Raw genomic sequence first — 13,998 nt, 5'->3', positions numbered from 1 at the left:
CCAAATTGATAACAAGAGAAGGCCAGAGAACCAACACTGCCTCAGCCATGCTGGAGCAATGAAGATGACCTTGGCATGGTCCAATTTCAGTTTGAAGATCACCTGCAGGACGATTGGAATCAGTGGAGAATGCATATAAGAGTGCTGGTTCCCAACCCAGGTAAAAGTTATCAGTCAGGGAGCCTGGATCAAGCCCCCCTCGAGAGCAAAACAGATGGCATTTCTTGCTGTCTCTCATAGTGAACAGGTTGCTTCAAAGATGGACTTCAGGATACTGGGCTTCAGGGACCACTCATGATTCAGGGAAAGATTCTTGCTGAGGTAATCTATAAGTTGATTTTGGAGCCTAGGTAAACGATCGGCCGCTGGAATAATACTCTTCCCAATGCAAAACTGCCAGAGCCACAAGCCTGTTCTGGCCACAAGCCCTGAACTTTCAGCAACCCCAGATGTGGTCCCCACAACAGTCCTGGTTGTTGGGGGCTAAGCAAGGAACACCCTGGCATATGTTATCCTGAACTGTCCACCACCATAAGGAGACCAGGAACGGTGGAGAAAGTTGGACCAGTCTGTGCAAGTGATGATGAGTCAGATGAAAGACTGACTTCAGCCATATTTGGAGAAGGAGAAGACAGTCTGGCAAAATGGACCACGTGTGTGCATAAGGCCATGTAACCCAGCATCCTCAGGCACACTGAAGCTGTGACAGAGGGTTGAGACTGCAGCTCCTGACAAAGGCGCCAAATTGCCTGAAAAGGGTTAGTTGGCAAAAATGCTCTCAAACTTGTAGACTCTATTAAGGTCCCAATGCCCTAATCAATTAACTTGATTTTTCAAATGGGGACCAGTGTTGACTTCCCATTGTTTCAGATGAGACCTCGGCAATTGAGTAAGTGTAGTGTGACGTGTACATGAGAGGACTTCTTCTCTGGACTTGCCTCTCAGTAACCAACCATCCAGATATGGCAAGATGAATTCTCTTCTTCCTGAGGTATGCCGCCACCACAACTATACATTTGGTAAAGACCTGAGGAGCAGAGGATTGATCAAAAGGGAGTAAGGTGTATTGATAGTGCGAGTTCGCCAAAACAACCAGGAGAATTGCTACATGGAAATAAGTGTTCTGAAGGTCCAGGGCAGCAAACCAGTCATTATGATTTAACATGGGGATGATAGCTGTTGGGGTGACTCACCATATCGGATATATTTGTTGAGGCTTCAGAGGTTGAGAATAGGTCTCACCCCTCCCTTGGATTTGGGAACCAAAAAGTACCAGGAATAAAACCTCAGACCTCATCACTGCAGGGGAACCTCCTGCACAGCAAACAAAGCTAGCAGAGAGAGACTGAACCTGTTTAAGGAGCAGTGTATTGTGAGAGGGGCCCCTGAAGAGGTGTGGGGAAGAGGGGTGGAAAGGAACTAGATGACATAACCTGATCTGACACTGCTTAGGACCCAGCTGTCCTAGGTCCCAAACATTATAAAAGCGACACAGCCTGTTCCCGAACAGTGGGGACGCAAATGTAGAAATCACTACAGGGTCATTGCCCCAGACACAGAAGCCAAAATGGGCACTTTGTAAATGCCAGGGGTCGTGTCGACTGGCTGAAAGCAGAACCAGAAGGCCTTTGCCTCCAGGAACTATGACCCTTCTGTAACAAGAGGTTTTGCTTTGAATGTTCTGAGATACCTTGCAGCACCTAAACAGAGGCTTGCAGGAAAACCTCGGAGGGGGTATAAAACACCGAAAAATTCACTTCTCCCAGTTGACATAATTAAGGTGGTGGCAGTATCAGGACACTTTGATTTGCATAAAACAATAATTAATTTTAAGATTAAGGCTCTAAACAAGTAGAAAATAATGACAGTTTAAATATAGAAAATCCAACATGGTGGATCAAAATGGCGGAGACAGGGATGACATATTTTAAATTTAGAGAGTGGAAAATTCCAGAAGGTTCCAGGAACTCAGAGGGAGGAGCTCTGCTATCTAACAATAGGTCAGAGGGAGGAGCTTTTACCCAAGATGGCATCAGAAGGAGGAGCTATCTAAAAATAGGAATGACATAATAGGAAAGATCTAGAATTATGCTAATATCTGGAAGCTGATTGGCTGAGATGAGATGACCTTGGGAGAGCAACCACTATATAAGGCTGACAGCCAGCAGGCTGAGTGTAGTGGGTTTGGGGTTTCTGGAAGAGCAGAAGTGGGAAGACACCTGAGCAAGAGAACGCTACCTGGAAAGAAATGAAGAAGGAAAGCAGCAGCAAAGGCGGAACTTTCCTGAGAGCCGCAGCAGAATTCCGAGGTTGCCTTGACAATCGCCTTCAGAGCAGCTGCTTGCCAGCAGCAATGGCCAGCAGCAACCACTGCTACATCCACAGCTGAAGGCGCAGTAGCAGGAAGACTGCGGCTGTGGAAACCTCAAACACAGAGAGATCAGAAGGACCAGTAAGACAATACAGAGGGAATTTGGGTACAGTACAAGTGTAAGTCTGATCTTCTTTCTACCTATCATTTAAGGTAGACACACTGCGTGTGTCTATTAATAAAGTTGGATGCCTGTTTCTGGGGAGATCTCCCCCGCCCATCCTGTGACTGGCTGATCACCACTCACAGGATGTTAAATAGTAAACATCAGATATTAAATGTTAAATGTTTAGTGTTAAGTGTTAATGTTAGTTTTAAGTAAATGTTTTCTTTTTAATCTGTGAATATGATCATGGTTTCTCATATGTGTGTATAAAGGCTGCATATACTACATTGTATTAAGTAAAGGATTAGATTGTAACACTACGACTAAAGCCTTTGTGTATGCGGAATCTTTATATTCTTGTTACATTGGACCTACTGTAGTCTCTATATAGGTTAGGTATTTTATGCAGTCTGTCTCTTTTATTTTGCTATGTCACTTTACTGTATAATTCTTAAATGTGATTCTGTTGTGTTTTACTATATCCTATGTATCTTTTTTTGCTTTATTAAACTCACTGTAACTTTTATTTCTGTTAAATAAATAAATATTTTGTTTTCGAAGAATTTCTGCTTGTGTGTGTTAATCCTTGAGCGGAAGGCTGTATCCGTGTCCTTTCAGGGGTTAGCAAGACTAGCTTCCTCTGGGGAGCCCTCTGTGGGTCAGAGACAAGTCCCAGGGTAATACCCTAGCAATTCCTTTAGGGCGGGCCACAATCTGGTTACCTTTTTGTTAAATAAGAAGTGCTATCGTAGGCTAATTTAATTGGCATCTAAAATTTAAGGTAACACTTCCTGGGGTACTCCTGCTCCCTTGCAGAAAAGAAGGATTGCCCAATGAAGCATTGTGAGAGTCACTGTTGTTGCTGGCCATCATAATGACACCTATGTATTGCTTCTCTGTAGGCAGCACTAAAGCTGGAGTGCTCCGGAGGGTCTTTGCAGGTTCCAGGAGAGTGTCATTAAAAGGGAGACCTACTCTCCCTGGAGCAGATAGTTGGAAAATGTAGAGGAACTTGTGCATATTCTTCTGTAAAAACTCTGCCTGGATGCCCAAGGAAGCAGCCACATGCTGCTAAAGGTCCTGGTATGCCTTCAAATTCTCAGGCATTGAGGGAGAAAGGAACCTGGTATCACTGAACCATCAGGAGATGATGCAGAAGTAGCCAAGTACATCAGGGATGTATTCTGTTCCTGAATAACCGGACCCAGATGAGACAAGTCTGGAGGCCCTGAAGAAGACAACAGTTGTCTGAGCTTGTGGTGGATCAGCAACAACATTAGCCACCAACAGGACCCGTGATTTCGCTCTGGAGCAGGCTGAAGAATATGATCTCTGGGACTGAGGAGCATCCCAGGGATTCCAAGGAGGCCTTTGTGGGTACAGATAAGGCACAGGTGGCCAGTAGGCACCAAGCCAGGAGCCCAGGTCCTGACTACAAGGAGAGTGCTGATCTCAGTATCAATACTGCTCCAAGAATGGTCCCTGGTGCCAATCAAGCGATGAAGGCTGGGAGTAGGACCCTGACCTGGATACCGAGTCCTCCCATGTTTCTGGTGAAAGCAGTGAAGCCAGTCCCAATGGTGCAAGCAGATGGTTAGACTCATCCACAGCCCAACAGGAAAGTGGTACTGGCGCTGATGAGGAATGAGGAATCGGCATAGCCGGTACCAAATATCTGACACCTACTCCCGGTGCCAGGGAAGGCATTGGTACCCGAAGTAGAAGGCGGAAACTGCTGCCAAGACAATGTTGGTGCCGAGGAGTGCACCAGTGCTGAGGAGGTCCTCAGTGCCAGGCCCTACACTGGCCTCAATTCTACAGTCTGTGGTGCAGAAGGACCAGGCTGCTGTGCCGACTGACCCTTTGTCTCTGCAACACCATCAAAGGGAGTCATCAAGGCGATGGAGGCCGTTGCCCTGGTAACATCCTGGATAAATGGAGAATCCGGAACAAATAGGCAGAGTAAATCTGCTGCCTCCTAGTATGCCACCAGCTTGGAGATGGTTGGGGCTCTCAGTGTTCTCAGCACAGTACCTGGATCCTTTGTCTCTTGGGGGAGGTACCAGCAGCTTCATTTACCAAGTCTGAAGGCAACAGCTGATCTGGGGCCTTGGTAGCGAAACAGGCCTCATGGCCTGCTCGAGAAGGTGCTGTTCCAAGTGTAAGTCTCTGGCCACCTGGTTTCTTCTGGTAAATGATTTACAAATAGAGCACTGCTCCTCAGTGTGTCCCCCTACACATGGCAAGCATCTCATGTGGGGATCACTATTAGGAATTGCCCACCCACATGACGGTCAGTGCTTGAACCCTGGTGAAAGCATCACACAGGGCAATAAGTATCCTAACTAACTAAGCTAACACTATCTAGGGTATTAGGGACTATCTAAAAAGTATATAATGAAGAGAAAAACTCAGAAAACTGAGACAGAGAATGTGAGCTGATAACCATAGAGAGCTCCAGCTTCAGCCATGGGCAATGAGAAGGAACTGGGGGTAGAGGGTGGAGGTCAGGGCAGAACTGCCTCATATAGCCAGGGCCGCAATGTTCCCTCTAATACGGAATGAATTTTATTATGTGCAGCACCAATATCAAGGTAACGTGTGGATGTGCACCACCAGTAGAAACAAAACACCTAGATACAATATACATTTTTAAAAAGTTACCATAGGTATGGAAGAAGAAGAAAGAATATTAAAACAAGGGATAATTAACAAGGTGCACTGCTTACAATGTTTATTTAATATGAAATCAAATAAAAAGAAAATTAACACTGCAAAATGTTCAGTAATCCTCTTTTCCTGCCGCAGCCCTGGGGCTCGGCATCTCTCCCCGCCACAGCCCCAAATCTGGGAGAGAGGCGTCTCTCCCCACCGCAGCCCTGGAGCTGGGAGAAAGCCCTCTTTCCCCACTGTAGCCCTGCATGCCACAAGTTCCCCCATCACCACCACCCCACCTTATTCCACTGCCCCCACCCACACCCTATTCCCCACCTCACCCCACACATCCTCCAGGCCCACCTGTGGTTACCTCCGTGTGTGCTGTGTGCATGCCTGTGCGGCTGTACTAATCAGGTGTGCAGCCTTTGATGACCTCTCGTGCGGCTGCACAGGCGTGAAGGTTAGAGGGAACACGGGCCAAGGGTAAGGTTACAGCCCAAGGCACGAGCACTGCATCTACAGATACTGCTAGGCAAAATTCTCCAGTTTTAGCTGGGCGTGCACACACCTAGATGGAATACATGTCTGCATCTATTTGAAGAGCTCTGAGATCTCTTACTTGAATGGTATTCTGCTAATTTAGACCCCATCATTGTGTATGTATAGTTGGGATCATGTTTTCCAGTGTGCATTACTTCACATCTATCAACTTTAATTTCATTTGCCATGTTCTTGCCCAGTCACCCAGTTTTGTGAGATCTCTATGTAACTCTTCACAGTCTGCTTTCGATTTAACTATCTTGAATTTGTATCATCTGCAACTTTGCCACCTCACTGTTTCCCCTTTTTCCAGATCATTTATGAATAGGTTGAACAGCACTGGCAACGGTACTGATCCTCAGCAGACCCCACTATTTACCTCTTTCCACTGTGAAAACTGACCATTTATTCCTATCCTTTGGTTTCTTTTAACCGGTTACTGATCCATGAAAGGATCTTTCCTCTTATCCCATGATTCCTTACTTTGCTTAAGAGCCTTTGGCATGGGACCTTGTCAAAGGCTTTCTGAAAGTCCAAGTACACTGTATCCACTGGATCCCCCGGCCCATGTCTGTTGACACCCTCAAATAATTCTAGATTGGTGTGGCATGGTTTCCCTTTACAAAACCCATGTTGACTATTCCCACCATATTTTGTTTATCTATGTCTCTGATAATTCTGTTCTTTATTATAATTTAAATCATTGTGCCTGCTACTGAGGTTAGGCTTACCCCTGAAATTGCCAGAATAGCCTCCAGAGCCTTTTTTAAAAGTTGGTGTCACATTCGCTACCCTTGGTACAGAGAGTAATTTAAGTGATAGGTTACATGCCACAGTTAGTAGTTCTGCAATTTCATATCTGAGGTCCTTCAGAACTCCTGGGTGAATGACATCTGGTCCTGGTAACTTTTCACTGTTTAATATATCAGTGTGTTCCAAAACCTCCTGTACTGACACCTCACAACCACTGCAGTGAAGGCCAATGCAAAGAATTGATTTAGCTTCTCCACAACAGCCTTGTCTGCCTTTAGTGCACATTTAGCCCCTTGATTGTCCAGTGGCCTCAGTGATTGTTTGGCAGGCTTTTTGCTTCTGATGTACTTAAGAAAAAATATCCTGTTTGTTTTTGTGTCTTTTTCTAGTTCTTCGAATTCTTTTTTTGGCCTGCCTAATTATACTTTTACAATTGGCTTGCCAGAATTTATGCTCCTTTCTATTTTCATTGCTAGGATTTGACCTCCAATTTTTAAAGGATGTCTTTTTGTCTCTAACTGCTTCTTTTACTGTTGTTTAGCCATGGTAGCTTTATTTTATTTTATTTTTTTGGTCCTCTTACTGTTTTTTCTATTTGGGGGATACAGTTAGTTTGAGTCTCTATTACAGTGTTTTTAAAAAGTTTCCATGCAGCTTGCAGGCATTTCATTCTTGTGACTGTTCCTTTTAATTTTCATTGAACTAGCTTCTTTATTTTTAGGTAGTTCCTCTTTTTGAAGTTAAATGCTAGTGTGTTGGGTTCCTTTGGCATTTTTCTCCCTAGAGCACAATGAATTTAATTTTGTTATGGTTGCTATTACCAAGCAGTTCAGCTATATTCACCTCTTGGACCAGATCCTGTGCGCCACTTATGACTAAATGAAGAATTGCCTCTCCCCTTGTGGGTTCCAGGACTAGCTGCTCCAAGAAGCAGTCAATAATGGTGTCTAGAAATATTATCTCTGCATCCCATCCTGAGCTGACATGAACCAAGTCAATATGGGGATAGTTGAAATTCACCATTATTATTGAATGTTCTATTTTTGTAGCCTCTCTAATCTCCTTGAGCATTTCACAATCACCATCTTGGTCAGGCAGTTGGAATTATATTCCTACTGCTATACTCTTTTTATTCAAGCATGGAATTTCTATTCATAGAGATTCTGTGGTACATTTTGATCCATTTAAGATTTTTACTATATACAACTTTATGCATTCTTTCACATATAGTTCCACTCCCCCACCAGTGTGACCTACTTTGTCATTCCTATATATTTTGTACCCTGGTATTACTGTGTCCCATTGATGACCATAGTTTCACCATGTTTCTGTGATGCCTATTACATTAATATTATCATTTAACACCAGGCACTCAAGTTCAGCCATCTTAGTATTTAGACTTCTAGTATTTATATAAAAGCACTCATAGAATTTGTCAATATTTAGTTGTCTGCCTTCATGTGATGTAACTGAATGGGACCCTTTTTTGTTTGACTGTTTCACTTTCAGTTCCTAGCTGTACTCCATCAACTTCTAGCCTCACCTCTTTACTAAGATACAGATAACTCAGAATTTTATATAAAATATATAATGTGCTCTTACCCAGACTCATACTTGTTGTCCAATAACATTTTTATTTAAGAATGCAGAACTAGATTCTACCTAGTTCCTACAGAGCCTTTAAGGGGGTGGGAGAGAATGGGAGGGGCAAGGTGAAGATAAGGCAAAATTGAAGAGCTCCGGAGATTACAGGGAGGCTACCAGAAACTCATCCAAGGTTGCCCAGCACTACAAAATGACACATCGAAGGCAGAGTCATGGCTTCTCCCTATCCTTCCATACACACTGGTCAGCAGAGCCAGTGAGGTGGGAATGAAGAAATATTCTAAGTGTAGCACTTTGCAGCAGTGCACACCACAATGCACTGGGGAGCTCAGGGTAGGCTTTCTGCTTCTGAGACAGAACACCTCTGGTGCTCCTCCAGGGCTCTGCGACTTTGCACCACTCCAACTAAGGGTTGTGTCAAATACACACAATCTAGCCTTTAGTGATCAATAATTCCAGACAATGTGCCTTCATCTAAGCCCTACTTAAAAGGTGATTTGAAATATTTTTTTTAAATGTTCATTATAGTTTTATGTGCTGAATACTCCCAATAGTAAGATTAAGAAGCATAGTCAATACATGTAGCATTTGAATATACTTTCATCTTAGGTCCCCCTCCTGGTTTTGATGACCAGCTCCCTCTCAGAGTGACACCCAATAAGCAATATGCTGGTGATGTTAACATCACCACAGAACCCCACTAGGGCATGGAGTCAAGAGAGGGTCCTAGTGGGTGCTAAAAAGTGCCATTTTAAACCATATGGCTTAGTTTTGAAAGATATAAAATGCACTTTATATCACTTGGGATATAAAATAATATGAAAATCTTTGCAAAACTACATCACATACGGTTTAATTAAAAGGGCATTTACCTGGACCCCACTTCTTCAACAGATTGGCTCTATGCTCCACCAGGTTACCATCCCACTTATGACTGTGAGGGCACCCACATATTGCAGTGCAATCTGCAGCATCACTCAGAGAACAAACTGGGCAGTAAGTGATTTCAGGAGATCGAAAAGGAATAGACATTGAGCTTATTGTCAGTGATATGCTGAAAGTTCTGCTTACCCTTTCAACATGTAATTCTACAGTTAAATAAAACAAAACAAAAGCATATATTAGTAAGTGTTTGCAAGTCACCAGTTAACATATGGCAAATGGCTAAACAAGATTTGCTTAAGACATGCAGGCACTAGCGTAAGACTGAAACTCTGATTGCACAGTGGAAGAAAGAGATACTATTATAAATTATTAATTAAAACATCTGTTTCAATTTATATTTGTACCAAATTTAGGTTATAACATTAGATTATTTAAAAATATTTTAAAATTGAAATCTGAAGTTCACTTAATATAATATTTCCACGTTCCTTGATTAAAAACACGAAATTAAATCAGCTTGTTAATATAAGTAATGTTTAATAAAATTGTGATCCTGGTTCTGCTCCCAATGAAGTGAATGGGATTTTTGCCACTGACTTCAGTGGAGCTGGATCCAGACCCTATAGTAGTTGCCATTGAACTTTTTACAATTTTTGCACGTTGTCTAATAAATGTTACTGTGGCATTCACAACATAGGGAATACTACCAAGTACCTTAGCATAGGGTCTACTATGATTATTTCAGGAATGTAAATTATCTGCAAATGGGAACTGTACAGATTTTAATGGTGATCACTGTATTTGTTTTTACATAATAATAGATAGTGACATATAGATAGGAGCTCTATTATAATTATACAATTATACAGACACCTTTAATTAGTCATTGTTATATCCACAAATGTAAACCTTTATACACAATTGTACATAAAATGAAGAGTACAGTACTGACTGATTACAGGGGAAACAAAATATACGTGTGTGAGGTACTTAGATGTATCTTTGATTAGAATGTTATGCATTAGATATCTACATACAAATATAGATATAAATATTTAGTTAATACTATAGTACAAATTACAGTATTTATTTTAAAAGTAAAATCCCAAATTGATTCCTCCTCCTGCAGAACAAACTGTTCATCAGCACTATAATCCAGGATGAACAGCAACAAAATTTAAAATGAGTCTTATGATGGTTTACATCCTACTCCCAGACAAGTCAATGAAAGTTTCCCATTTAATTAAATGGGAGCAGGAGCAGATGCTTAATAAAGCTACAATGGGTACATTCCACACACAGTTTTGTCTCCCTGTGATCAATCAAAAATACTATATACAATTTATAAAAGGAGAGAGAGAGAGAGAGAAAAAGAGGGAGGAAATAGTGAATACTATCATACCGATTTCCATGGTCCCCGTTGCCATGAAACATCACCAGGGCAAGAACGCACATTACATTGTGCCATGTTAGGTGGCTTGTCTAGAATTTCACAGCCTTGATCATTCAACATTTGGCCATTAGGAAGCTGACAAATCACTAATCTTGTCTTTATTCCATCTCCACATGTATGAGTACACTAAAAAAATTAAAAAGATATAGTTTAGGGGTCTCATCAACAGTCTTCATATACTAAGCAGATATTTGTGTAATCAGTAAACTGTTATTACTATTTAATATTTTTATTGTGCTACTGCCCAGATGCCTCAGGCAAAAATCTTGGTCCCATTTACTAGGTGCTTCACCCATACATAATGAAAAGGCAGTTTGTGCCCCAAAGAGCTTACAAAACTACATTTTTATATTTAATTAACATTTGTCTACAAAAGACAAGAAGATAGAAAACAGTCTGCTCCTTCAGGCAGAAGTGAACACTAGTGTGAGAGAAAACAAATTAAGAGAAACTAGTCATTCTTCAGGGTTAGCACCCAGAGTCAGTGTAGCATGTACCCCTTCTTCTGTGATAAGGGCAAATGGAAATTGGACATGAAACTGAGTTTCCTGTTTGAATAAGAGAACCCCCAGGAACACTAAGCAACAAAGTACACTACCCATCCTGATGTTAATATTCTGATTCTTAAAGGCCATTTGTTTTGTAGACATAGGTGTCTCCTGAAATACGCACTACATATTTATTTTTTCAAATTTAAAATTATTGTTTTGTAGAACAGAAACAAAAAGAGAGAAACAAACTTTAGCCAGAAGTTCTGTTAAACATTACATGCACTGCTAAAACAAATGGAAAAGCTAGTTTGCGTTCACTCTAGCCCAAGCTCACTCCTAGTTAACTTAATCCATTCTTCTCAGAAAATATTACTTATTTATAATAAACTATCAGAAATAAATTATAATCTGATGAGGAAACAGTATGTCCTACTCCTTTATTGTTGTATACTCTGATTCTTTATTAAAAATACTAAACCAAAGGAGGGCTGTATATACTGTACAAAGCAAATTCCTTACTGTGCAGCTATTAACAGAGAAATTGCCATGATGCACAGGCTAGGCCTAGGGAACCAAGTTACTAGAGCTGGTGAATAACATATGAAAAAAATCAGATGCTGAATTTTCCATTTTACTCATAAAATTCAAAAAATTATCTACTAATTATTGAGGTACATGGGATTCAATATGTAGGAGGTGATGCAAGTGAGAACCTAGGTCAGAATAAACTGAAACTATTTGTTTTAACTGTACATGTGGTCTTTGGCATAGAATCTATGGTCAAAGTTTGCTCATACATGCAATAGAGAATTCGTTTCTTACTTTCTTAATTGAAAACAGTTCATACAAACCATCACAATTAAAGAGTAGGAGTTGATAGAAGAAAAGAAAATCATTACTGATAAAGTTTGCAGATGTCACAAAGATTGGGGGAGTAGTAAATAATGAAGAGGACAGGTCACTGTTACAGAGTGATCTGGATCACTTGATAAGCTGTGTGCAAGCAAATGATGTGCATTTTAATATGGCCAAATGTAAAGTTCTACATCTAGGCACAAAGAATGTAGGTCATTCTTACAGAATGGGGGACTCTCTCCTGGGAAGCAATGACTCTAAAATGACTTGGGGCAAAAGGGCTAACACAATCCTTGGATGTATAAACGGAATATCAAGTAGGAGTAGGGAGGTTATATTAACTCTGTATTTGGCACTAGTGCAACTACTAGTGGAATACTATGTCCAGTTCTGGTGTCCACAATTTGAGAAGGATTTTGGCAAATTGGAGAGGGTTTAGAGAAGAGCCACATGAATGATTAAAGGATTGGAAAACATGCTTTATAGTGAACCAAAGAGCTCAATCTGTTTATCTTAACGAAAAGAAGATTACGGTTGACTTGATTACAGTCTATAAGTAGCTACTTGAGGAACAGATATTTGATTAAAATAGAGGGCTCTTTAGTTTATCAGAAAAAGGTATAACCAGATCCAATACCTGGAAATTAAAACTAGATAAATTCAGACTAAAAACAAGGTGTACATTTTTAACAGTGAGGATAATTAACCACTGGAGCAATTTATGAAGAGTCGTGATAGATTCTCGATCACTGGACATTTTAAAATGAAGATACGATGTTTTTTCTAAAAGATATACGGTAACTCCTCACTTAACGTTGTAGTTATGTTCCTGAAAAATGCGACTTTAAGCAAAACGATTTTAAGCGAATCCAATTTCCCCATAAGAATTAATGTAAATGGGCGGTGAGGGGGCGGGAATTAGGTTCCAGGGAATTTTTTTTTTTTGCCCCACAAAAGACTACACACACACACACACACACACACAAACAGTATTAGTTTTAAACAAACAATTTAATACTGTACACAGCGATGATGATTGTGAAGCTTGGTTGAGGTGATGGAGTCAGAGGGTGGGATATTTCCCAGGGGATGCCTTCCTGCTAAATGATGAACTAGCAATTGGTGAGCCCTCAAGGGTTAACTAGTTGTTTATGTAGCCTCACACTCTACAAGCAGCAGAAATGGAGGGAGGGGAGACAGCACGGCAGACAAAGACAGAGACACACACCTACACCCTGTGAGAGAGAGAGAGAGAGACGGGCATTTCCCCTTTAAGTACACTGACACCACTCTTAAGTATACTATCTTGTTAAGTTAATCAGCAAGCTGAGGCCACAGCAGCTGCTGCTAGGAAGCTCCCTCCCTCCTGAGCCTTGTCATGTGTCCCCCCTGCTCTATGAAGATGGGGTAAGCAGGATGCATTAGCCTCCTGACATTAGCCTCCCTCTCCTCCCCGCCTCCTAGCAAGCAGGAGGCTCTGAAGAGCAGCTCCAAGGCAGAGGGCAGGAGCAGCACATGGCAGTGGAGGGAGGGACAGCTGAACTGCTGGGAATTGATAGCCTGCTGGGCGTCTGCTGCACAGGGAACTTAGGGGAGCGGGGAGCTGATAGTGGAGCTGCCAGTCCACCCTGGTTCCCCACTAGCTAGGTCCAACGGGCTGCTCTTCCTGCAAGCAGTGGACAAAGCAGGTGGCTGCCAAACAATGTTATAAGGGAGCATTGCACAACTTTAAACGAGCATGTTCCCTAATTGATCAGCAATGTAACAACGAAACAACGTTAACCGGGATGACTTTAAGTAAGGAGTTACCGTACTCTAGTTTAAACAGGAGATAATTCAAGGAAGTCCTGTGGCCCACGATATACAGGCAGCCGGACTAGATGATCATGAGACCCCTTCTGGCTTTACAGTCTATTAATCTTTTATTTCACCTTCTTGTATTCACTTTTCTTATTGTGGCTGTTAGACCAGGAGTTCTCAAACTAGGGGTCACTAGGTTATTATGGGCGTCGTGAGCTATCAGTCTCCACCCCCAAACCCCACTTCTCCTCCAGCATTTATAACAGAGATAAATATCAAAATGTGTTTTTAATTTATAAGGGGGAGGAGAGTCACACTCAGAGGTTTCCTGTGTGAAAGGGGTCACCAATATAAAAGTTTGAGAATGACTGCGTTAGACAATGATTTTTGGAGTAAAACCTTATCCCACCCAACTCATCTTTTTAGAAAAGAAAATAATCTTAAATCTCTCCTGGTTCAAGACACTACTAGAGTGGAGCAC

At 41.7% G+C, this 13,998-nt stretch overlaps 1 protein-coding gene across 9 annotated transcripts in view; it reads right to left on the bottom strand.

The window, feature by feature from the left end:
* The window catches only part of ADAMTS20 (ADAM metallopeptidase with thrombospondin type 1 motif 20), a 207,484-nt gene that overhangs the window by 71,023 nt on the left and 122,463 nt on the right, over positions 1 to 13,998 (bottom strand). For all 9 annotated transcript variants that reach the window (XM_075124403.1, XM_075124402.1, XM_075124404.1 and 6 more), the window contains one exon: positions 10,321 to 10,497. In XM_075124403.1, coding sequence (XP_074980504.1) covers positions 10,321 to 10,497 — 177 coding nt within the window. The remainder of the gene's footprint in view (positions 1 to 10,320; positions 10,498 to 13,998) is intronic.

Source organism: Caretta caretta, chromosome 1 (genome assembly GCF_965140235.1).
Source record: "Caretta caretta isolate rCarCar2 chromosome 1, rCarCar1.hap1, whole genome shotgun sequence".
In the NCBI taxonomy this organism is placed as follows: Eukaryota; Metazoa; Chordata; order Testudines; family Cheloniidae; genus Caretta; species Caretta caretta.
Note: the sequence above shows the minus strand (reverse complement) of the source record. Positions and strands in the feature narration are given on the sequence as shown.